We start from the raw sequence: 25,586 nt of genomic DNA on the forward strand, positions 1-25,586 counted from the left end.
TCAAGACTTCTTCAGCTTCCCTAGGAATTCTTGCTCTTACAGTTAATGCTTATATGCAAGATACAGATAGCCTTCAGAGGCTTAGCTTCTTGTTACTTACTTTTTTGTTGTTGTTTTGGATCCAAGATTTGTCATAACATTAGTGAGTTAGCAAGGTGTTTCTGTGTGTAAGTAAGGATGTCTGAGAAGAAAGTGTTCAACTCATACTTAATTTTTACTTTAGTGAGTTTTTAGCTGTAAGAGATTCTTATTATGTTCTTGAATAAGAATGAGATTATGTTGAGCTGGGGTAGCATTTGGTTGTCATGCAGTCTAGCCTTACACAGTGTGTCTCATTACACTGAAGTGTTGCATAAAATAATGAAAGGCTAGAAGGCCCTGAAAACTCTTAACAGTAGAAGGATGATAAGTTAACTCTACTATTGATGTAATTAACGAAATAATTTTTTTTTATTAATTTGCTATGTTGTGCATGTGTATAAGTTTGTCTATTAAAATAGTAAATATCTTCTGTTTTTGCATTACCTTCCACAGATGATGTACTTCATCCTTTTGTCATAGGACTTCATTCGCTTAAAGGAAAACTAAAGGTATAAATAACTTTGGTTATCTTTCCTTTCCTCCTTACCCTGCCCTATTTTTTCTTCCAAGGTCCCTGGGTCTTTCCTGGGGGAAGGGAAACTTACCACAACCAAGCTCTGTGCTTGTATTCCTCTACTGCTACTAAATTTGCTTTTTGTTTTTTGAGAAATTCCACAAAATTGATATGATGCCTACAGTTGTTTCAATGTTTGCTTTATCAGAAGTGTATGTTTAACTTAAGCTCCTACTTTAGTCAGTCTGCATGGATATTTACTTTGCAGGGGGAAAGCCCTTCCTCAGTTTAGAACTTTAGATCTTGATATTTGCCTGTCTTCTCCAAATAGCATTTGCCTTTCCACGCAACTACAGATCTGTTGTGAATAATCCAGACCTAAAGTAAATCATGTCTGTGGCATTATCTTACAACTAGTAGTTGGTTTTTTTTCTTTTCTGAGATTGTACCTCTGAAACAAAAAGTCTTTGTTAAAAAAATAAAAACCCACCCAAACCAGAACTGTAATTTTATGGATGTATTTAGTAAGATAATGTGAGATAGAGTTAAAATGGAGCATAATTTATTTTTGGAGGCACTCAAGACAGTAAATGTTTGACGTAGTCTAAATAATTTTGCTTGTATACAATCTGTAATTTCTAATTGCATGCAGTTTTTATTTGCCACTTTATGCAGGCTTCTTTACAAATACTGGTGCATAAGAAACAATGAAATAAAGTTAGAGCTGTCCAGGCAGTTTGTACTCAAGTAGTCCATGTTAGATTTAGTTCATATTGCAGAAGTATATGTTCAGCTATTCCCAGGTGCGCTTTATTATAAAATATAAGGGAGAATCACTTGTTCTATCTTCTCGGAGAAAAATACGTCAAGGCCCCTTCCAAACCTTTCTGGGTGCTATTGCCCCTATTCCCTGCTGCCCCCCCGCCCCTATCTGTACATTGTTTCCATGTGCAGGCTCTTAGAATTGCAGAATTGACCTCCTGGTGGCACTGCTGGTTCTAGACAGAGCCCACATTTAATAAACTAAATTTATTAGTTTAAAGCTGCCCTGAGTGAATGCAGAGAACACCTAACTCTCGAATTAGCTGCATCACTTCATCCTGTTCTGGCTAACCGTACAGATAATCTAGCATTGTCTGGTATTTTGCAATGGTATTTTAACAGTAACTGTGGTATGTCTGAATTAGCCTGCGTAACTAGCAGCTCCCCGCAGTTACTTGAAAAACCTAATCTCAGGCTGTGTTCCTTTTCAGCAAAACTGAGGTTGGTTTAAAGACTGGTATGTTCTCAGTGGTGCTGTCCTCAGTGTTATTTCATTTACTAAATGCAACTGAGGGAGGACAGAGCCAGTAATTCTTTGTGCTGAGATTCTCAGTCACTTTTGTTTAATCCTTGAAAACTTGTGTGGGAAGGGCATTTAGTGGATTGCTGACATTTGAGTAACGTTTTTATCCTTGCTGTAAAGTGGATGAGTTCCAGGCAACTGTAAACACAGTTTGGGGCTTTCATCCATACTTGAAACAATTCAAGCATGAGCAAGTTCAGAATGCAAATAGGCACGTGTCTGAGAATGTATGTACAGTTGATAGAAAGACTTTGGGGGAAAAAAATGCTTGTCCAAAGTGTCTTGCCTCTGTAATGTCAATACACATATAAACTCATAGCCCCACTTCTGCAATACAAGGTCCGCTTTAAAGGTCTATCTTAGTAAATCTTTCTTTGGAGGATTCTGTTGTGAAGAATTTTACATTATAGTGAAGAAACAAGAAGTCTAAGCATGACAGGTGTCAAATAATGTGATTCTGATACAATCAGATATAAGAAAGCAGTGTTCAGTATGCTTTTTATTTCTAGTAATGCATCTGAATTTACCAAATTAAAAAATGAGAATGTCTTAAATATCACTTCAGCTTTAATAGTCTCCATAATGTTAAGAGAACACATTTAAAACATTGAGTGACCACCTCTCAATATTTATCAATTCTGATTATAAGATAAAAATTATAAATTATTATACTAAAAAAAGTGGAGGTTTTACTCCATGACATAGAGTTCTGGTGCTTTGTTAGCAAAACTCGTACAAAATGTATGTGCAAAATTTGTGTACTTTCCTTGCTTGCCTTTTTCTTTCATAGCTGTTTTAATAGCAATTTTATAAACTTTTTTGTGAATCTATATAAATGCAGCAGCAGTACTTAACTAAAATGTAAAAAAGTTCTGATTGAGGGCTTGGAAACACCTGCTGCATTTTTCCTTTTACCTGGGATTGCTTTTTTGCTTTGGGAAAGGGAAGGATTTGGATTCTATATCCCTTTGTGCTCTTTAGATACAAGCAGAGTATTCAGTGCTTCTGTTTCTCTAATGAAGGAATTCAGGTTTCGTAGGGAAACTTACAGAGCTCTGCGCTTGAACTTGATAGAAATTTCATGTGGAAAGAAATGGGTGACTGACAAGGGAATGATCTGCGTATAAAGGACAAACCAAACAGATCTTCCTAGAAATTGGTTAGGAAAAGGAGCTTGGAGCCGTTCTAATCAACAGAGGAGAGCAGGCACAGAGCAGCCAAAGATAGAGATAGTTTTGGTGACAAATACCAACTAACCAGAGCCCAAAGTACAGCCTAGTACAGACAAGTAGTATGACTTGGTTTGTGCTTACTAACCAAAGTTTTACTCTGAAAGTTACTCTTAAATACAGAAAGGTATTAATCTTGAAAAGGATTAACCAATCTGAAAGTGTGTCAGACTGAGAGTTGTATTCCTTGTGCCCTCCTTACTGTACAGCCCAATTGTTGGAAAACCAATGTTTTTTTTTTCCTTAAATACTTCAAAGTTACATTAGCAGCATAATGGCTGAAGTAGTAACTAAGAAATGAATGGTTCAGAGAAATAGAGAAAAAGGTGATAAAAGATACTTCCAAGATCAGAACAACCGAGTCAGAAATTACATGTAAGCTTTCAGTGTTGGTTTTTGTGTTGGGGTTTTTTTTGTGTGGGTTTTTTTTTTTCCCCCTGAACAATAACATTTCCTCCTGCTAATTTTTTTTTTTTTTCCTTCTCGGTTCTATTTTAAGGGGGGAGATTGCTTTTTGGCATCGATCTCTTAAAATAAAGGACATTCGAAGGAAAAACGCCAACCTTGTAGATGTATGAGAAATCTGCTTGGGTTGTTAGACTGATCCTAACTCATGCCCTGCATTTATGTTTACATTGATCACAGCTTTATTTTTTAATATAGGAATGGGTCCATATTTATGTTCTACTGCTATGAAAAGCTACTTTTAAAAAATACTGCTATGTATCACAATAGATAGTTGTTGGGTGTGGGTTTCTTTTTTTTTTCCCCAGACAACTGGTCACCCATGCAATATTAAATCAATTGAGAATTACTCAATTGGGGACGGGAACTGAGAAAAGGCCACAGTTAAATGCATTGTTGCATTTAACTTTTCTTATAAGCAACTTTTAAAGCTTATATTTTCTAACAAAAGTGTTCATTTTGAAATGGATTCTGGGTTTTGTTCTGTGGTGTTTTGCCTTTGTATGTGTATTTAATTAAACATGAGCATGACTATTAATTGTTTGTGTGGATAAAAACGGCAGCATGTGTGTGTGTTGGGAGGGGGAGCTGTATTTACATTTTCTTTAAAAGCATTTCGTGTTTGTTTCAGAAATAAAGAAAAGGGCAAGGCACCTAAACTCTATACTGAGTGGAGTTCAGCTTTGTATCCTGCGAACTTCCACCTTTCATCATTACCAGTTTCAGCATTCCTTAGGGAAATAGACTGAAATTTTTAACAGTTCAGACTAAATGCTTTTTGCTAGTCATGGGAAAAGTTAAAGTAACTTAAAGTGTGTTTTGGATATGAATGAGTGATATGAGTGTATGATCTGAGTGGGTATGAGTGAATGATCTGTAGGAATTTGTTACTGGCAGATGTGCACATTGCATAGCTATTTCATGCATTTGGTTTTAATGCTTGTTTAAATGCCTATCAAAATTTGTAATCTATGCAAAAAGTACTAATTAAAAGTGCAATCTTGGTCACAGTGTGCAGTATACCTGTGGGAGGTGGAGGAATAGTGTGAGATTTTTTTTCTGCTCAAATCGAATGTTTAATATGAAACAAGTCAGTATCCGTTTCCTAGCAGTACTGAATCTACAAGAGAACTGATATGCTCATACTTGAATATCTTAAAATATTCTTTGAATGCTGCTATTGCAGTTTTTCAGTTGTAGACAGGCTGCTTGAAGTAATTTTCATGGAAGTGAAGAGTTGCAGGAGGAAAAAATTTTGGAAAGATGCATGAAAACATTCAGCTGGCAATGGATTATTTGAGCATGGCATAAACATAAATCTAATATCTGGTAATGATTATGTTTCAGAAACATGCTCGTAACTCATTTAAAGGAAGAAAAACTAGTTTTTCTGGAATAGGCTAAGAATTATGTATTTATGAAGCCATCATTGTAAAATCTTTCCTCCTTTATTTTAAATTAAATTTCTCTTTAGAGCATATCAGACCTCTTTTCACTGGAGTGAATTGGTGTGGATCTTGGGAGAGTTGGAGAAAATGAATTTAGTTTCAGTAAAAATGGCTTTCATCAAATACTGGTTGGAGCAAAAGACCCAAAATGAATAAACAAATCAATGGTAGGGCACAGGTTACAGGACACTGAAAGGTAAGCTATGCTGTGCACATGTCTTATCTGTGGTCAGAAATGCAACTAACCTGTGTCCTGTGAAATAGTGTGTCTGTTGTCTTCTGCTGCTGTGCTTGCTTCTGTGTTCAATGCACCAACTAGAAATTGTGTATGTGCAATATTATGTTGTGTGATTACATATATTTTTTTTTGTCAGTTCAAAGCTGGTCAAGTAGTTGCCATGCTAATTCTCTTACCTCATATCTGTGTATGCACTGAGCTGTTTGAGTTCAAAGTGGATGTTTTTGTATATTTTCTTACAATTTTTTTAAGCTAGCTTTCTTTACACTAGAGGGCAGGGGAAAGGTGTAAATAATTCATAAATTACTTCTTAAGAAGCAGCTTTTATGACTGTCTCTCTTCTTCCATGATAATCATTTGAAATAAGAACAGTGACTAGGCTTGAGAAGTGAACATGTCCAGTGGCTGCCCATGCAGTATCAGAATTGAAAATGTGTTCTTGACTACACTGTTCTTGGCCTGAGTGAAGAGGTATTTCTGAGGAGCTGGAGCCTCCTGTCATCCCATGTGAGGGTTGCCTCTCAGCAGCGGCAAAAGTCAGCAGCTGGACAATTGATTATTGCTGTTTCTTCAACAAGCCCCACCTTACCAACTGCATGTACCATGGATGCCAAGAGCAGGTTTAGCAGCTTTTCATCACGGATTCCCTGTCTCTCCCCAGGAGACTGTGAATATCTTAAACTTCCCTTTCTTCTCCCCTACCCCTCTACTTTCAGGCCACTTGTAGGTCTTTGTCTGCTCCAGGCCAGATCTGAGCCAAGTTCTCATCTTCTCCCTTCAGTGGTGGCTCCTTCTTGAAGTGTGTGAGTAGAACCCATAGCCTTCAGTTTAGGCAGGAAGGAGAGCTAAGGATGGCATGTTTTAAATTTGCCTGCTTAGGTGAGGAGGTACTTTCATTTTTCTAGAAAAAGAACTCTCAACGTCCGTGAGCAAACCCAAGCTGCCAGGGACGCAATCATCAGCTGCAGCCAAAAAGATGGCAAAAATGCACTGATGAAGCATGGTGGTGAGAGAGCAGGGCATTGCTGGAAGAGAGAATTGTGCCAAATATACACAGCCCTGAGAATATCCAGCACTTACTTGAGGCAAAGATCCTAGGAAAGAGAAGGATGCAAATGCATAATCAAAGATACAACTGACATCTGTATTGTACAGAAGGCTGATAGCAGTTGCTGTCTTTATGTTCTTCTGACTGCATGTACAACAACTTCAGAATGTGTTTCTGTGATCTTCTCTAGTAGGCTGTTCTACAGTATGCAGTAGGCCTTTCATATTCGGACGAGAGAACACTGTTAGAGCAGGGAAGTACCTTTTTTGGTATGAAACTTAGCTTTTGTCAAGGTGCAAGTTTGACTTTTTTTGTCACTTCCTGTTTTCTCTTGAATTTTTCAGGAACTGTTGGCAGCATGTCAAAATACTAAATATAAAGGCTGTAACATTAGGGTGTTGTCAACGTATGTCAGCAGTGTCAACAAGGAGGTTTTGATGGTTGCCCCCGCTATTCCTTATCTCAACTTACTCAGTAGAGAAATCCAGTTGAGCTCCTCTTCTTTTTTTGTCTCATGTATTACCTATAAGGGTGAAATAAAGTAGGGTTCCCCATAGTGGATTAGTTAGAGAGGAGGAAAGAGAACAAGTTGTCTGGGTTTCATCTTACCTCTCTTATTTAACAGTTTATCTCCACTCTGTTTTTATTGTTACCATCTAACTAGTTACTCTTTTAGCTGTCCGTATGCATAATACAGTTGTTGCAACTGTACATAACTTTTTCACCTTTCTGATTCCTGACAGTAGGGCAATGCATATGATTTGCGATATTGTACGTGTAGTTGCTTATGGATGCTGAACTCAGTTGTATTCCTCAATTTTATCTCCCCTCCTCCCTCCTTTTTTCAGAATGTCTCGGTGTCTTCACATTCCTTGTTCCCTTTTTACATCAAATGTAAGACTGTTGTCATTTATGTGCCACAGATTTAAAAAAAAAAAAGTCCAAGTATCTAAATCTTATTAGATTTCATTTGGGTATTGAGTTTTAAATCTTACTGATGTTTAAATATTTTGAACCTTTGAACAACTGGACCTGCACAACTGATGGCATTGATGCAGGAATGACAACGATTGGCAGGAGGGAAGGCAAGGATATATATGTTGTCATTGCGTACGTTGTCAGTGAAAGAAATGTCCGTGAACTGACTGAAAGATCCCTTTGTAGCAGAGTGTAAGAGGCCTAGAGTTCTGCTGCTGCAGAGTTTGCATGTGATGGTAGGTGCTTCATATAAACCAAGCCTTTTTTTTAAAGTTTGTTGTTACATGTTTCCTTTGTAGCTCCTGGTCAGATCCGGGTTTAGGTCTGTAGCAATGTTAAATACTTACAAATCGAGCTAAGCCTTTTCAGAATTGCGCTGTGAGTGAAAACATTCTGAAATTCAAAGTTTATCCTTCTGAGCATCCCAAAATGGACACTTAACACTAGTGGAGATCTTTTTTCCCCCATGAATTCTATTACTTTAGCTCTTCAACTGTAACAAACATCGTCGTCTTCTCTCTGACATAAAAGCATGTGAATGTTTGGGATAAGAGGAGCGCTTTTTCTCTTTTTTTTTTTTTTTTTTTTTTGGCATGGGTGCTACACAAAAGGGCATGAGGAAATGAATTGGAGGGTTCAAATAATTTGCAACAAGGAAGGTACAGGACCACACATGAAATGAGACTTTAATAGATACTGATAGGTGTTCAGTAAAGGAATGTTTGGTATTATGTACTGAATTAAGTTGTTGGTGATTTCAGGGGAACAATGTAGGTCTTTCAGTGTAAGTCTTTCCTGTACCATAAGGGGATGGAATTAGGATTGCTTGGAAGACCTTTATTTTGGCATTTCCTGACTGATTTGCTTTTTGACTTTGCAGCTTTAATGCGACTTTCTTTATCTTTCGTAGAGGTGATCAGGAATATAGGTGGTGTGCACAACCACTGAAGATTAGTTTGGAAACAGTCTACTAACATGACAAAAGGTGTGCACTTGCACTGTGTAGTTCTGAACATCAGCTTCTCAGATGTTTATAGAAGGATGCAGTTTTATGAAGGAAATAAACAACCACGCTTATTTTCACTGTTCCTTTTTTATTATTTTTTTTTCTTTTTGAAAACTTGGTAATGAATCTGGCTACCTGAAAATTTAGCAAGGACTATATTTCACTGTTCAAAACTGTTTCAGACTTTGGTTTTGCTTAGTTTTGAGTAAGATGCATTTGGAGTATAATTTGGAGTTCAAGCTGCATTGAAATTGTGATAGCTGGGGGAAGAAATATACTGATACCTTTATCTTTGTCCCTGAGTGTGCAAAAATAGTACTCTGTGCTGATCAGGAAGTACGTAGGGGGTTGTTCGTGTCCCTGCACCAGGAGAGGTTTATGCTGAAATGTAACTGAGCATAGTGTGTGGGGGGGTGTGTTAGAATTTTTTTTTTGCTGTTTCATATTTTGTTACGATTAAAATGTTATATATTTCATTGTGTACTAACAGTATTAAACTTGCTACCCTTTTAAAAAAAAAAAACAAAACCAAAACAAACAGCAAACCAACAACTAACCCCCCCCCTAAAAAAACCCAAACCAAAGCGCCAAGATCACTGATAAAAAATAGAATTTCTTCAATGAATGCTTTTTATTATAATTCCTGTTGGGCCTCTTTTTCTTAACAGTACAGTCTCTGCTAATGCTTGCATGCCATATCTGGCTTACAGGACTATTCGTTTGGCCTGCAGCTAGCATCTAGCCACCTTTCTGAAGGCCCCTCAGGCATTGATTATCTAAATTAACATGATGGTAAACTGCTCCTGTGACACCAGAGATGCAGTGAGAGGAATCGTGCATATATTACTGATGATCTGTTTATGTGCAGAAAGTCAAATGCTTTCAAGACTCAGGCTAATTTTGCAGATGTGGGTGAACTGTGCCATGTATGTGTAGGTTGATCGTGTCACAAGGGAGAAGGCAGTGCATTTCAGATGCTTTCAAAAGAGGCTATGAGGTCTGTTGTCTCAGGAAGAGAGAGTAGCACTTTATAGCAAAGGTTATTGTAATTTTCCCTGACTCTCAATTTTTGTTTCTTAGACCGCATCAATGGAGCACATTCAGGGAGCTTGGAAGACTATCAGTAATGGTTTTGGACTCAAGGATTCTGTCTTTGATGGCCCAAACTGTATTTCACCTACTATTGTTCAGCAGTTTGGTTATCAACGCCGAGCATCTGATGATGGCAAAATATCAGATACTTCCAAAACTAGTAACACTATTCGTGTTTTCTTGCCCAACAAGCAGCGCACGGTGGTAAGTCTACATTACCTTTATGTAAGAAATGTCGTACTGTTCCCATTGCTAACACTATGACGTGTATCTGGCAAGAGAAATGCCAAGCTTCACAAAAGGTCTTATTGTGATTAAGTGTGTTGTCGTCAGTTTGTTAATTCTAGAAGACATATTTTGAAAGCAGTGTATCTGTATTTTGAGAACCTGTATTTCTCTACCTCAGTGTTGTATTTTTCCAATATACATGAGCAAGATACTTTGTTTACATATTTAACATTAAAAGACAGTAGTTGGCTGACCTAAACAATGATGCCTGTATGAAGTAAAACATGTAGTCATTTCTGTCACTGTTTTCTTCACTTGGATGCCCACAGTGAAGTGTGGTAGTTAAAGCTGAAGTGAAACTTCTTGAGGTAACACTTCTATTAGATTTCTTGGAGCTGAGTGTACTAAGTCGTCTTACGCAAAGTTCCCTGAAATCTAAGTTAAGCCTTTTTCTGTACTTCAGGTAACTATATTTGCCTGCATTTCTGTTACTTTTATAGGCTACCTACTTGTATGAGTGCTATATAAAAATCCCGTTTCACAGAAACTTAGTATTTGTAATCTAAAATAGCTTCAAAACTTCCTTTATGTAAGTACACAATAGTTACGTGTATGGCAGAAAACGTGCCTGCCTGACAGGCTGGCTTAACGTGCGGTGAGTTAAATCCAAAGGCACAGCAGTCTGTTGTTACATCATATAAGTAATTTTTATTTATCTATGTACTAACTTCAAAAGTGAACAGCTGTGCAGTTTTACTGGAACTTCTAAAGGAAAGGAGAAAAAAAAGACTTTATTTTTCCCCCAAAAAGCTTAAACAAATTCTGCAATTACTGACTAAAATATTTTCCTTTGGTCACAGGTAAATGTGCGAAATGGGATGACCTTACACGACTGTCTTATGAAGGCACTTAAAGTAAGGGGTCTGCAGCCAGAATGCTGTGCAGTTTTTCGACTTCTTACTGAACCAAAAGGGTAAGAGTCTGGAATGTTGTATGTGAAACTTTCAACTCGAGAATGTAAAACTCTTGTTTTTACAATAGCAGCGATAATGCTTTCTTCCTCTCTCTTGCTAGTTTCTTTTAAAAGCACAGTTTGGTTGTGAACACTTCCATGTTGCTTTCTTTACCCTCCTCTAGGGCAACTCCTTCAGCTTCCTGGGTATTAAAAATTTTACTTTTGTTTTAAAGCTAAATATTAAAAATGCTCAAAATTGAGGAGTATGCTCAAGTGCTTGTAGTGTCTTAGAGAGGCTATTGTCATGCTCTAGGTGAAATGTTGTGATATGCCCTCATATTTGAGGTGCATTTCTCCTCTGCATTTGTAGTTGGTAAACTTCCGTGCTAGTGATTCTAAGCCAACTTAAATGAACGTCTCCTCTCTGTGCTCAGTTTTAAGGCTCTACATTCCTCTACAACTTTTCAATGTTTGGATTTAAATCTCACTGCAGATATTCCTTATTTTTTGTAGGACCGGGGATGCTGCTATTAAATACCAAATGATTCTTTTACAAGCTGAGGGAGTGAAGGTATCTCATGGAGTTAATACATTTAACTTCACACCTCGTAAGGCTTGGGCTTAATGCTCTTTTAAGCCTCAATCATGAGGCAGTCATTTGTGGGTTTACATCTCTATGTAACTGAGTCCATTCTGGGGTCACCAGTAACTTTAGTGCTGAAGCACATAATACGGCTTTCATGTCACTAAGTCTGCCATTCATAATTTCTTATGTTTTGTTTATAAGGGTATTTCTGTGACTCCATTACAGCTTCTAGGTGTCTTATTTCAAATAATCTATGTATCTAAATGACTTACACGTTAAAAAATAAACAGAAAAAGAGGTGAATCGTTATGTTTTCAAAGTTGCTTCTAATTTTTTAAGTGAAAGACACTGAAATATAGCTCACTATAAGAGGTTTTTTGTATTTGTTTTCAGTTTACTCAAGAAAACTCACAAAACATAGATCATTGATTAGGCCAGACTTCTTATCTCCTAAGTAATTTTGTTGTCCCCATTTTCTCTTTCTTTCAGGAAAAAAGTGCGTTTGGATTGGAATACAGATGCTGCCTCCTTGATTGGAGAGGAACTGCAAGTGGACTTTCTTGATCATGTTCCACTCACTACACACAATTTTGTAAGTTTTTCCTCTTCTGTATTTTGATGTAAATTATATCAATTGAACCACATATTCAGTCAAAGAATGTTTTAGGCATTAGGTACTTCTGGCTTTCAAAACACGGGGGGATTTCAGAAGTGATGATTTGATTCCTTCACCCCTACCCCCCCCAGATTAGATTGGATAAATATCAATTTGCAATGAAATGCTGGAATTCTATTTACATTTTGTGATTCCTAGGTGTCAGAGACTTAAAAGCTCACATTACGCATGTTCTTCAAAGGTCTGATGATTGCCATTTTTATTTTATATAAATATATATTTCTGAAACTGTCATATTAAGAAATCGTGTCTTTAAAGTCCAGAACTTGGAGGTAACTTGCATTTTCAGTCTCTGGCTCATCAGTCAAAAAAGGCTGGATAAGTTTGGCAACTTTATTGGACTGTTGATAATTGTACTGAATGTACAGGGGTGCTGTTAATTCTGCAAGGTCATGATGTTGTTTTGTGAGTCTTGTAATTTGACAGGGTGTTTTTTGGGGGGATGAAAGACTTTGGATTTGTAGTTCCTTCTCAAAAATGGATTATTTGCGCAGTGTAGAGCAAATAAATAGAGCTTTTTTTTTTTTGACAAAGAGATAATCCCTAACTCTAACAGTTTTAACTTGCGTTATTTTGTTCTCCCTGGGAAGGAATTCTATTCCTATATTCTAGTCTTTTTGTTGTTTTGTCCCAGAAATATATTGTGCCAAGTGGCAAAACTAAAGGATTGTCATTTACATCCATTAGAAAGGTTAGGGTTGATCTACAAAAACTGAAAGTAGCTTTGCTTCTACTTTTACATTTTTAGAAAACTACAAATAAAATCATCTGCAATTGGTCACCAGAAAACCAATATTTTTCTCCAGATCTGGAAGAAGCTCAAACTTCGAGCCTTCTTCCACAGTATGCTCCGGAGGAAGAAATGCTTTGGTTCATTTTAATCTTTTTTTTGTATTTCAGAAGCTTTAAAAAAATGTTAGATGCTGTTTAGAAAAGTAGAATTTCCTTAAAATATTTTATTTACTAAGGGATTTATTTCTTATGCAAGGGGTATTGGTTAGTCACATAACACGCATTTTGACTAATAAAAAAAAAATGAGGTGGTTCTTAGGATCTGATCCTCCTTCACCTCCTTGGTGATACTAAAAACAAACAAAAAACCCAATTCTTGGCCCACCCGACTCTGTCACCTTACTGGGCACAAAGTAGTGGTTTTGAATTTGACAGAACACTTTTCTTTCTTTCTTTCTTTCTTTCTAATAATCAGGTAAACAAAGCCCTAAATTTTTGTAAGCCTTCCAGGTTTCCAACCAAACTGGAAATATATGCAAGAATACTCAAGTGTGGTTTTAAGTTCAGTAGCACTTTGGGGGCACTGATAACATTTTAACATGGTATTTATTTATGTCAGGCTCTGAAGATGTTCATCTCAGCTAATGAAGAGAAGCTAGTAGCTTGGATTAATCATTTAATGTGTTTTCTAGGCTCGGAAGACATTTCTAAAGCTTGCTTTCTGTGACATCTGCCAGAAGTTCCTGCTAAATGGGTTTCGGTGTCAGACATGTGGTTATAAATTCCACGAACACTGCAGCACTAAAGTTCCAACCATGTGTGTCGACTGGAGCAATATCAGGCAACTCTTGTAAGGACTGTTCCTTTTTAATAGCAACAGTAATTCTCTGTGACAGAGAAGCATCGTTTTTTTTAATCTCTTATCATAGAGATAAATTTGGATTGTTGGGAAGTGTAGTCACTTTCATCAATATACAGAACTCCTGTATTGATTTCATGAAACAGCCAGCAATGATTGTCTATTCCCAGGTGAAGAAGGCCATTTACATTAGATGCATTTTGCTTTTGCTGTAAATTTTAATATTCTGGGACAAGCAAATAAAGATCTTGAATGACCAGGCAGTTGCTATAATGCCCTCTGTTTCAACAGAGTAATAGTAATTCCTCTCGCATAACACTTTGGTAAGAAGAAAAAAAGGTCATGATTCAGTTGTGGTTTAGCTGTTGGAAGCATGGGTGTTCAGAACTACCACAACTTTTGACACCCTGTTGAAAATGCATGGAATGGTGAGAAAACTGATGAAGGATAATACTTTCCTATTGTTGATTAGAAAAAGTTGAAAATCATTATGTTAGAAGAAGTCCTTTTATGCAAGTGTTAAAACCTGTAATTGATTTTATGTGTCTTACTTAGTGATTGTGTTTTTTTATAGCTAAACTTGGTCATATAGTTATGCATTTTCTCATACTGACTAATCGTTAGAGTGTAGGATGACTTGTGCCACTTGGTGCTACCTGGATTTAATAGAACTTTAAAAATTTAGTGTTGAATACCCTTTCAGGAAAATCTGAAGTCTGATGTAAAAAGATTTGTATCTTAAGTTTAGAAAGAACACATGGAAGTTTTCTTTGGGAGTCTGAAGACATAGTTTTTAGTCATACCATACACAGAGGAAAAATACTATGTAAAGATAGGAATGTGTTCATGAAGTTAATTATGCTGGAAAGGAACAGCCCTTTAAATTTTCAGCTTTAAAGAGCATTGTACAGGAGGTAGTGTAGCAGTTGAAATTGTAATTGTTTTTGTTGATATTTCAGATTGTTCCCAAATTCAAATATCAGTGACAGTGGTGTCCCTGCACTACCTCCCTTGACAGTGAGACGGATGCGGGAGTCTGTCTCCCGGATACCTGCTAGGTAAGCTAGTATTTCCTGTCATTTCTGTTTTGGGAAATGCAGTTGATTAAAAACAAAAAAAACCAGAACACCCCCAACTCCTCAAAAATAAAACAATCTTATAGAAGGTTGGAATAAATGTGCAAGAAGGCAACACCACTTCATCACAGATAATATGTAGTGTCCTTTCTTGTTCTTAGAATCAAGCAAAACATTGATTTGGGATTTTATATTTTTAATTTTTAGTCTTTAAGATTTTAAGGGAGGGTATTAAAGGTTTTCTGGAGACGTTTGTTTTCCTGCCTAAGAAAACTCAAGGCTCCCTTCGGTATCTTTGTGAATTAATTTTATTTTATCTGATCAGGTAGTATACATGTAAGCATTTGTGACTTGTTTTGTATGACTTGCATACATAAATTAAAATAACGTTCTGATATTATGATGACAGATAAGAGTTTAAAGAGAGAACAGTGGAAACTGAAAATACGCTCTTCTTAAAGAAAATTCCGAGACCTAAAGAGAATGTTCCTATAGTTTTAAATGCTAGAATAAAAATTGCTTTGCTTTCCTTTCAAAGGGGCCTGTCTTCTGATCCTAATTTGTGCCTGTATTCTTTTCCTTGAAATTCTAGAGGCTGAAGAGGGCAGGCCATCTTTTGTTTTTTCTACATCCCTTTGAAAAATCTTGGCCTATTCAGGAATGAGGCACAGAGCACGTAGCTGACTTGCAAATGGTTCTATGTATTTATTTATTTATTTTAGTGGGAGCTGCATCAGGAATTGATCTTATGTTCTCTTTGCCATCTTATTCTATTTCCAGTGTTGAAGAATGACTCAATAACTTGATAGTTTTTTAAGCTTTTTATGAAGGCTGACTGATTTCAGTTAAGATACTTGTGTGATTTGGGATAAATAAGGTTTGAGTGACCTTAGCTGTGATTTATAACTCTTTTTTGAACTGGATTTTAGTGTTGGCCTCCTTTTAACTGGTATTGGGTTTCATGACTTCCTTGCTGGCTGTTCTGTGCGAACCATTGAACAGTCTTGCAAACCTTTACAAATTTAGGGCTTAGCAGTAAAACTAGCTCTTAAGCTATGCATTTAACAGGCTTGAAATGAGCAATTTGTTTAAATTTCACAGACCTGAATCAACCCAGCAGAGCCAGTATTTTATCAGTATATTAAATGTGATTTGATGGGGAACTGTGGCAAAATTTATAATGGCAGAAACAGACTTATGTTAAACACACCAGATAAGTATGTGAGCTGACAAGATCTTCAAGTTTTTAAATTTATTTCCTAAGTTAAACTGGGAATGATTCAGCTGACCTAATAGTTTAGTTAGTATGTAAGTGCCAGCTTTTTCTCTCTTTGGGATTCTGTGTATATTGCTTTTGGACAGGTTACATTGAACAGCATTTTTCAATTGCTAGAAGGGAAAAAATAACCACAACTTTCCCTTTCTCTCTCTTTCCTTCTCAGTTCCCAGCACAGGTATTCTACACCTCATGCCTTCACATTCAACACATCAAATCCTTCCTCTGAGGGCTCCCTTTCCCAAAGACAGCGATCTACATCCACACCAAATGTCCATATGGTTAGCACTACAATGCCTGTAGACAGCCGGATAATTGAGGTAATACTGGTAGGGAGGGAATAGCATAAAGTTAAACTAAAATTGTGACTGGCCATCTAATAGTCACTGGTTGCTTTTCTTTGCTTTCTGTCATTTGCTTACTTCTTGCCTTAGTTCGCTGAGTGATGAAGAATATAGGTGACACATTTGCATAGAAAGTTAATAGTTCATTCTTGCAGTCTTTATCAACTTTGAAGTTCTAGGTAGAATTTTGGTGTCTGTAAAGATGTGGGGGAGCTTAACAATCAAGTTTCACAGATCTGAAAAGAAAATAAGCTCAGTTTTGCTAAAGAAATCTGGATTTGTTGAGGGGCTGGTGTTTGTTTTAAATCAGACTACAGGTACTGTAAGTCTGGATGTGGTTCTCGGAGTTCGAATACTCAAGTCAAAGCTTACTGGCAATGTTTTGTGTTACACCTATATGGAATTAACGGCGATTCTGGGCTAGTGTGCTAGAGCCATCTGTATCTGAGATTATTTCTGCTGTTACTTGCTTTCAAGCACCTTTTTCTTTTTTTTTTTCCTACCTTAGACTGGCAGTAGTGAGAGACAATTCTTTGAAGTCAGGCCTAAAGTGGTTTTTTGTTTTGTTTTGTGATAACCTTAAGAAAATAAGGGAGTGGTGTGCAGGAAAGGCTTGCAGAAAGAAAGTGCTGAACTGCAGGACTTCAGAGAGAGCACTGTTTGTTGTTTTTTTGCTCTGGAATAGTTTAAAAACTCTTAAGGTCAAGCAAAAGCCTTTGACTGCCGAGTTTGCTTGCATCTTCAGCTGGTAGTTTATAGGCTTCTATGAAATGTGAAGACTCTGAAATGGGCCAGAGACGTCTTCTGGACCTTTGGTGGAATTGAAGAAAAGTGCACTGCAGCCCCATGAAGCTTCTTTGGTTAGAAGCTTTGTGTCAGCTGGGTTTTATGAGGAAACGTACTCTCCCTTTCTCTTCAGTTTTCTTAGGCTTACAGCCTTTTTTACTGCTTCAGAAGCCTGGCTGACCATCTTTTATGGCATGAAAAATAATGAAGCACTCAAGAAAAAGAATGTGAATTATTGAACTTTGTAGTGTGATGAGCCTTTAAGGAGACATGGCTTTCTTTATCCTTTATGCATAGCAGTAAAGACAGAAATGCTTTCTGTTCTGGCTCTTCATAACATCATAGGGACGGAATAAAAGTAGCTGTCATGTCGTAAAGGCAATAGCTGCTTTTCCAAAAGGCTTTAAAAAAAAGTTAAAGACAAAAAAACACCACAAAAAAGGTAGTAGAGACCTTCTGGTATGACATGAGAAAGACTACCTTAATAAAGTGGTTTACCAAAGGATGGATACTAGTGAACTTTTGGGTTTGAACAGGAATACTTAAAAGTTTTACTGCACTTGATTATCATGTATCAAACAAATTAGGTTACTTTTTCTTTCATTTATCCTAACACTTAATTTTTTTAAATTTTTTTTTTATACTTCCTCTGTTCTTTTCTTTTATCTCTTACCGTGTTGGCCTAGAATAACAGCCTGAATGCTTCTCCCAGTTCCTGGTGCAGACGATTTTGTTTGAGGGGAAGAGTAGGTATTTTCTTGGTGCCTTTTGTTTTCTTGTGATTAACAGGATTGCTATAACTTGTAAGCCATGGCAGTGTCCACATGAAATGTTTAATCTGGAGTTGATTTGATGAAAATCTTTATAGCATGTTTATACTTAAATATTGAGGACTCTAATTGGAAGAGGCAAATTGATAGAAGAGCTTCATTTTTAGTTTAGCTATGCTACTATGAAATTTGGTGTGAATTTGAATAGGCTTGGATTAGAGGTGCATTTGGTCACACAATTTTTAAAGCAAAACCTTCTCAAACACATCTATTGTGTGGCTTTTTTCCTCTGGAAACTGTTGAATATAACTGTACAAAACCCTTAGATTAAGAACATAATGTCCTATTTTCATTTCATGTCAAAGCAAAGGTGACAGACTCTAGCACTGTGTATGGTATTATTTGTGTTGTAAGAACAGCTCTAAAGAACAGTGGTTTTGGTTCATTTGCTGTAGGATTCATAAGCAAAAAAGAAAATACATAAGGATTGAAGTTCAAAAATACTTTTTTCTTAAATAAGAATTATGTATACATAAGTATGAGAACAATTTTAAATTACTTAGTTATCCTTTGCCAGCTTACTTGAAAGTAGTTACATTCTCGGGCTGATGTACAAAAAACATCACTTGTTATTAATTCAGGTTCTTAAAGATTTTTGTTGTCCTCAAAATGGACAAAAGTAGTAACTTGGAAGAGTTCCTCCTTGGTAGTTTATGCAGATTTTAATCCACTCAGGCGTAGAGGTACTCTGCAAGGATACTGTGTATAAAGTCAAGCCTGGGAGAATGCAACTAACTAGCTAAAATAATGTATTTCATAAATGAATCTTTACTAAGGATAATCTGAATTAATTTGAAAACTGTATGGTGGAATGTAAACTTGTTCTGTCCTCCTATGAAATCTTACATTTATTATTCTACTAATTAGTTAGAAAGTTTGAATTGACTTTTATTAACTTTGACAGTGTTTAACATTGTTGTAGTGCATGTTCTTGCTTTGTACTTATACAGTACCTGGATATTTTACCTTTCCTGTATGTACTTTGGGATAATACATAGCAGGTGAGAAAAGTTGTAAAGTCATGTTTGTCAGAGCTTAGTTTATCTTGTGCATGGCTGTAGAATTGTGTTGTAAAGTGCCTGTGGCATGAGGTGAGAATTGTCGCACTGTCCAACTAGTGAAGTGTGTAAGAACATGCTTTTCAAATATCATCAAACTTTCATCTGTGGAAAAATGTTTTGAAAATTAGATGTTTTTGTATTAGGGTACTAGATATAGCCTTTTTTGGGTTGAAATAGTATGGTAGAGATATTTCAAAATGTATATTGACTTGGAATATTTTAGGGGCTTTTAAAAGTTTTCCTACTTGTAACCCAAAACATTTTTGAGAACTTGTCCTCTAGAGATACAGCACTATCACAGGAGCTATGTTCAGATCTGAAATACAAGCATGTACAAAAATCCAGTGGTGGGAATGGAGACAGTATTTCTGGTGTTTCTTCTTGTTACCTGTCTTTCTTTTTTTTTCCTCCTCTTTTTGGGGGAGTAATACCTTTTAATATGCTGTGAATATTTTTAATGTAGTGTAAGAATTCACAAACTGCATGTGTTTTAGTGTATAGGATTCTTGTAACTAGAAAATAACCAAGCTGTCATCTTTTGGAGGGTGTTGGTCAATACTGTATCATACTTGACCAAAACTGTCAGGAACGATTTCAATGCTATTTCTGCTTGTTCCTTTATATGTTCTCATATATTTTTTGACTTTAATCTATCTCCTCTGTTTTAGGATGCAATTCGAAGCCATAGTGAATCAGGTATGGTTTCAAAAAATAAAATAGTATATAATATTATTTTGTATTTGCTTTCTGATTCATACATTTTTTGGTGTTTATTTTTGTATTTAAGCTTCACCCTCTGCTCTGTCTGGAAGTCCTAACAATATGAGCCCCACTGGCTGGTCTCAGCCCAAAACCCCAGTCCCAGCCCAAAGAGAGAGAGCCCCTGGATCCAATACACAAGAAAAAAACAAAATTGTAAGTATGGCAATATTTGATTTTTTTTTTTTTTTTTTTAAAATATATTAAACTAGGGTGGGCGTAATGGTGTGTTGGGATAAATTTCTGTACTTAAAAGGCAATGCAAGCTGATGGTAATCTTGGATTGGTCTGCACTGTGTGTATATAATAGCAGTATAATTTTGACTAACTTGGGAAAGATAGCACTATTGCCTTGCATTATAAATACCCAGAACAAAGTGTTTTGGATTGAAAATTAATTTCAGACAGTATTGTGAAATTATTTTTCAGTACAGATTCAAGGATTACCTTTTTAAATCTTCAGAGGCTGCGTCTTTTTTATTCTTTTTTAGTATGTTTAAAGTTAGCCTTGTTATCACTATTTGAACTGTATTGCTACAGCTTCCATAGAAAATGGATATTGATAATGCCATCATTTTCATAGTAAAGTTAGTTAAAATGTCTCAGGGAAAAATGGATTTAACAAAATGCAAGTTTTCTCTCAAAGGCTTGATTTAAACTTGGGGGGGCGGAGGGGAGAAGGAAAAGTTAGAATAATAATGAATAATATCTCAAATTTTTTGAAGGCTTATAAAATGTAAAAATGAAAGTACAGTTGCTTAGTGGGACTCAGAGTTGTTAGTCACTTAAACATCTTTTTCGTTTATTCCTTTTAAATATGTAGATGAGTTCCTGAATTTTAGTATTGTAATTTTGAAAAAGTCAGTAAGTTTCTTAAGTATTTCAGATGTCTTTAAATAGTTGATTATAAAATATTTGTTCCTCTTAAGATCTAAGATTGGGGTTTAAGTTTCTAGTGCAGAACTTAATGATAGCTTCTTAAGCAGTTAAAGCCATCCTTTTTTTTCTTTTTTTTTTTTAAATAAAAAACACCCACCACCCCTCATAAATTGACAAGAAAAATGAAAGTCCAAAATGCAGGACAAAATCCTCAAAGTTTCAGTGCATCTTAAAATCGTATGAAGGAAGTTATTTCATTCTTGGTGTGTATATATAATATATTTGATTAAATACTTAGAGTAAAGCCATGTCAATTTTTGTTCCAGAGGCCTCGTGGACAGAGGGATTCCAGTTATTACTGGGAAATAGAAGCAAGTGAAGTCATGCTTTCTACCAGAATAGGGTCAGGTTCTTTTGGAACTGTTTACAAAGGCAAATGGCATGGTAAGTTCTTGACAAGTGTTACCATCTTCTCAAAATGTTGATACTGTAGGACAGCAATCCAGAAAAAGGTAAAATTGTTTTAATGGTGCTGTGTGCTTATCTACCACTAAAAGTACTAGGTGAGAAATATTAATTTCCTAATATTAACAGTGGGGAAATTAAGGCAAAGAACAGACATCAAAATCTGAATCTCATAACTGCCATCTACATGTTCGCTGTATTGGAGCCAGCATTGTTTTCTTTATTACCATGTTCTACAACAGCTTGTTTTCTGAAAAAATTTCACTTTCCGTTAGCAGGATTGAAATAGCAGAATTAGCTAGGAAATTTCACAGCTTGATGTTAAATTAAATTTATCTTTTTTTTTTTTTTTTTTAAATACCTCTGTGGTTTAATTAGCATCGTTATATTCAAGGTGGTAGGGAAGGGAAGTAAGGATAAATTGCTTTTACTGTGGAGTTTTTCTAAGGAAAAAATGGTTGATGTGAGAGTTTATGATATAAAGTTAGCTGGAATACTTTGAAAAGAGGCACGCTGCAGAACTACAGAATTACATTCCAAATTCAGGGCTTGTGATTTAAAAAGAAACGCACACAAACCCCTCCAGGCCCTAATTTAAATAGTGTTATTGTCATAAAATAAGCTGACAAAAAAATCTGGAAACTTACCTTCCACCCTCTATTTTTAAAGCATAAATACTTGTATGTCTTAAAGCCCAAATGTTGTCAACATCAACGGAAGGACTGTTCTTATGTTAAAAGTAATATTCATGAATAGTTAAACTGATTTCCGTTATATAAGTGAAATGGAACACAGAAATCAAGAAGAAAGATAGGTTAAGTAAGATTTCGCTAAACAAGGTAATAAATGTGAATTTCTTGTTAATGTACTTGAATTTCATGTTAATAAATACTCTTCGTGTGTCAAGAACTTTGGTTCTTCCTATGTGAAACAGGAAATACATCGAGTACATATTTACAAAGAACCTTCAGTTGTGTGCACAAGATGGCTGTATAGCTGTCACCTAACTCGGTATTGATAAGATTCAATACGTAATTTGTGGTAACGGTTTATATTTCTCCTGATTTCTCAGGAAAGTCGAAGTTAAATTAATACTTTTTTTTTTTTAAACCATCATTTGCAGTGTGGTCTTAAAGGGTTTAAAGGGTTTATATTTCTTGCAAGTCTTTTCTGTTCAGAAACTGGGAGTTCACAGTGCACAAATTAGTGAAACTGCAGACTTTTTTGGAGTAAGCTATTCTAATAGTACAAATGCAGCAATAAAAATGTCTTGGTGAAGCTGAATGAAATTAATCGAAGTGGGCGGATTGCTGCAAACTTAAGTAAAAATTCTATGTTAAGTTAGAGGTGTTGGGTTTCCTAACATGCCCAACTAAGAAGGGCTGTTTACAATGAACCTTTGGAGAGACCTGTGGAAGATTGCGTAGAACTTACATGCAAACCATATTAGGCTTCCAATAAGCTTCCCTGATTTAGTCTTCCAAAATAAAAATGAAATGTCAAGGACCGTCTTGCTCTGAGGAGTGCGTGTCTCGTTGAACAGGTATCTTGCACTTCCACATTATTCCAGATTGTTTTGATGGTTAAGTACTAATTTTCGTATTTGCACCACTTCTGTTACAGACCCCATTTGGATCCTGTAGTGTCCTGTAGCATGCTTCTAAATTTAAAAGGCGGAAAGAGACCAAGGCAGTTTAAATGGGTTGGAAGACTACCTATCATAAACACTCACATTTCCCCTTTGACCCTGGTAATCAGTTCTAGGGTTTTGGTGGTTGGGGGGTGGCGGAAGCTGATTTGTCTTCAGATTACTGCTAAACAAAACAAGTGCTGTTGTGTATTTGTTTCTGTAGAGAAAACTGCTTGGGAAATGCCATCAAGCCCAAAAAAAGCACGGCACCCGGTTCAGTAAGAACAGTGTAAGGTTAAAAACATCTTTTCATCCATGGAGCAAGGATCATAATGGAGAATATATAGAAAAATAATCTGAAAACATTTGGCCTGTAATCAGTGGATCCTTGCCTGGTTTTGGCATAGCTCATAGCAATATACTTCAAGTATTGGTAGACTATCTATTGGTCTTGCATTGTATATCAACAGGAGTTGCAGTAGGAACTGGCTACTTCAAAGCCTGTGATTTTGGTAGTCACATAGAAGTGTACTCTTTCTACTAGTTATGTTCTCCTGTTCTCGTCTGCATAATTTACAGAGATCTGTAAATTATAGAACATTATGCATGCTGCAAATGTGAGATGGTTCTCTTTATGAACATGCAGAGGATGAAATAGGAAGTATATTGCATTTACTGAAGTTAAAGGAAGATATAAATGTATAATAATGTGTTCAATATTTGTGCATCTTTGTGACTTCAAATTAGATGTCAAATTAAGCAACTGGTAACTACAGGGGAAGATACTGCAGTTCACTCGGGGTGCTTTGAACTTTCAAGAACCAGTTTGCATGTCCTTCTCATACTTTGTTGGCCATGTTTCTTTTTTAATTGAGTGGTTAGTATTCCTAATGTATTCAGTTGATCATTATATTCTAGAGACATGCTAACGTATTTTTCAAACATATCTTGGAAAAGAGACCGTATTAAGAAGAAAATAATTAGTGATTGTGGTAGCAGAGAAATCTGTCGCTCTAGGGATTTTTTAAATACAGGCGATGATTCTGTAATGCTAAGTGTCAGCAGCCTTTAACCGATAGGGATAAGCCTATGTTGGAGTATAGGATCTCTCAAATCTTTTTACTGCATGTGGACTAAGATTGAAGTTGCAGTTTTCCGAAGCTGCTTTTACCTTCCTGTGACAGTGTCAAGGCAAGTTTATCCCCCTCTTGAATTCTAAAATTCTGTCCATCCGTAGTTATGAATGTGGTGTTTACTTCTTTCACTGAGGAATCTGTGGGTCTTGCTGCTAGTGCTTTTACTTTTGTTAGAACAGTTGGCTTCATTCCACTATTGTACCTTTTTTGAATCAGTTCAATTCTACTGTTTTCTGGATGTACACTGTAAAGGTTTTTACAGTTTTATTCTCTGGAAACAGTCTCTAAACAGATAGCACTGGATCATCATATATTCCTCTCTGTATTACCCTTTAACAGATACTGAAGTTTAAAGCAAACGCTGACACTGAAAGCAATTCAAATGAAGCTTTTAAGTAAAATTTTATAATGTATCAGCTTAAAGAACAGTAAGATATTCTTACCGTAGTCCCCAAATTTGTTATTGAAATATTAAAATCAGTTATATTGTTCATGATTTTTCTGCTATTCCTGGATAGAAAATTTATCCCTCCCATTCCTGAAATTTACCAGTATTTAAATCTAGAAAGTTTGGTTTTTAAATAGAGTTTATATTTAAAAAGGATGTGTGTGTGTATCTCTCTCTCTCTCTAGTTTTATATATATAAAAACTTTAATATAGAAACTTCATTATATAAAAATACAAAGGTGTATACATATGCGTGCTAAAGCTGGGTAAAAAAGCAAAAGTGATGAAACTTTGGATACTGTTTGGAAGCCGAGAGACTCTGATGTGACTGCTTGAAAAATGTGCTGAGAATGCAGCCACACCAGAATACTTTCCTTTTCAACAACTATTTGAGATTTTAGTAGCTTCATATCCTGCAAAAAGCATACGTGTAGTTCTAGCCAGCCACAGCTGTTAAAAAATAGAAGGGAAGCATGTGAACAATTTAATGACTTTTTCCATTAGACTGAAATTCAGGTAAATGAATTGCTTGATACTATGGAAGTTTATATGTCTGCAGGAAAATCTTGACCTATGTACAAATTAGTAGAGGTGTACTGTGCATAAATTAGGAATTTAAAGTATATTGTATGTTAATGTTATTTTTTTTGGGGGAAAAAAAAAAGCTGCATTTTTAGTAACCTTTACGTTAAATGTATTTTCAGGGGACGTAGCAGTGAAGATACTAAAGGTTGTAGATCCAACCCCAGAACAGTTCCAGGCTTTCAGAAATGAAGTGGCTGTATTAAGGTGAGTTCGTAGTTTCATTGTTAAATTCTGTTCAAAGGCACTGTATTTGACTACTACCCCTCCTTTAAGCCATCTTGCTCAATATTCTAGGTTTGATAGACACAAAAAACAGATCTCGAGAGAAGAATAAAAAAGAGATCGTATAGTAATACTTCTGAATATTATTGCGGAGCTGTGAGACAGCAATCATAATTCAGAGTATGTCAGTGGTTCTTCACTGTTTCTGAAAGTTGTCTTTTCAGATAAATAGTATATACTAACATCCATAATTGTTCAGGTCACATTTGGCATGCAGTAAAATGTGAGGATTCATAAATTGTGCCATAATTCTCATCACTGGACAGAATACTTGAACTGTACCTTTTTAAAATTACAGCATAATTAGCATAATTCCTTTTTTAATTATTTTTTTTTATTTAGAATGTATGTTCTAATCTACCTCACTGTTTTCTGCTTTCAAATACTGTTTTTGTAGTGTCTAATTAACTGCCTGTAATGTTAATCCTGGAACTGAACCAGTTAGAGTACATAAGAACTATCTTCTCATCCGTTAATTCCTTCACAGTTTATAGTGACCCTTTAGTTTCCTATTGGGATTCAGTCTTCTAAAGTTGTCACTTTTTCACA

At 35.9% G+C, this 25,586-nt stretch overlaps 1 protein-coding gene across 2 annotated transcripts in view; it reads left to right on the forward strand.

Moving 5' to 3' along the window:
• Window positions 1–535: 535 nt before the first annotated feature.
• Window positions 536–25,586, forward strand: part of RAF1 (Raf-1 proto-oncogene, serine/threonine kinase) — a 34,756-nt gene continuing 9,705 nt past the window's right edge. Inside the window, exons 1-12 of one of the 2 annotated variants that reach the window (XM_009585241.1) lie at window positions 536–590; window positions 9,433–9,648; window positions 10,533–10,645; window positions 11,703–11,805; window positions 13,314–13,471; window positions 14,440–14,538; window positions 15,999–16,152; window positions 17,649–17,708; window positions 19,522–19,549; window positions 19,641–19,768; window positions 20,818–20,935; window positions 24,875–24,959. In XM_009585241.1, coding sequence (XP_009583536.1) covers window positions 9,442–9,648; window positions 10,533–10,645; window positions 11,703–11,805; window positions 13,314–13,471; window positions 14,440–14,538; window positions 15,999–16,152; window positions 17,649–17,708; window positions 19,522–19,549; window positions 19,641–19,768; window positions 20,818–20,935; window positions 24,875–24,959 — 1,253 coding nt within the window. In that variant the 5' untranslated portion in view covers window positions 536–590; window positions 9,433–9,441. The remainder of the gene's footprint in view (window positions 591–9,432; window positions 9,649–10,532; window positions 10,646–11,702; window positions 11,806–13,313; window positions 13,472–14,439; window positions 14,539–15,998; window positions 16,153–17,648; window positions 17,709–19,521; window positions 19,550–19,640; window positions 19,769–20,817; window positions 20,936–24,874; window positions 24,960–25,586) is intronic. The other variant, XM_009585242.1, reaches the window with a different exon arrangement.

Source organism: Fulmarus glacialis, unplaced genomic scaffold, assembly GCF_000690835.1.
Source record: "Fulmarus glacialis isolate BGI_N327 unplaced genomic scaffold, ASM69083v1 scaffold34629, whole genome shotgun sequence".
NCBI classification, from domain to species: Eukaryota; Metazoa; Chordata; class Aves; order Procellariiformes; family Procellariidae; genus Fulmarus; species Fulmarus glacialis.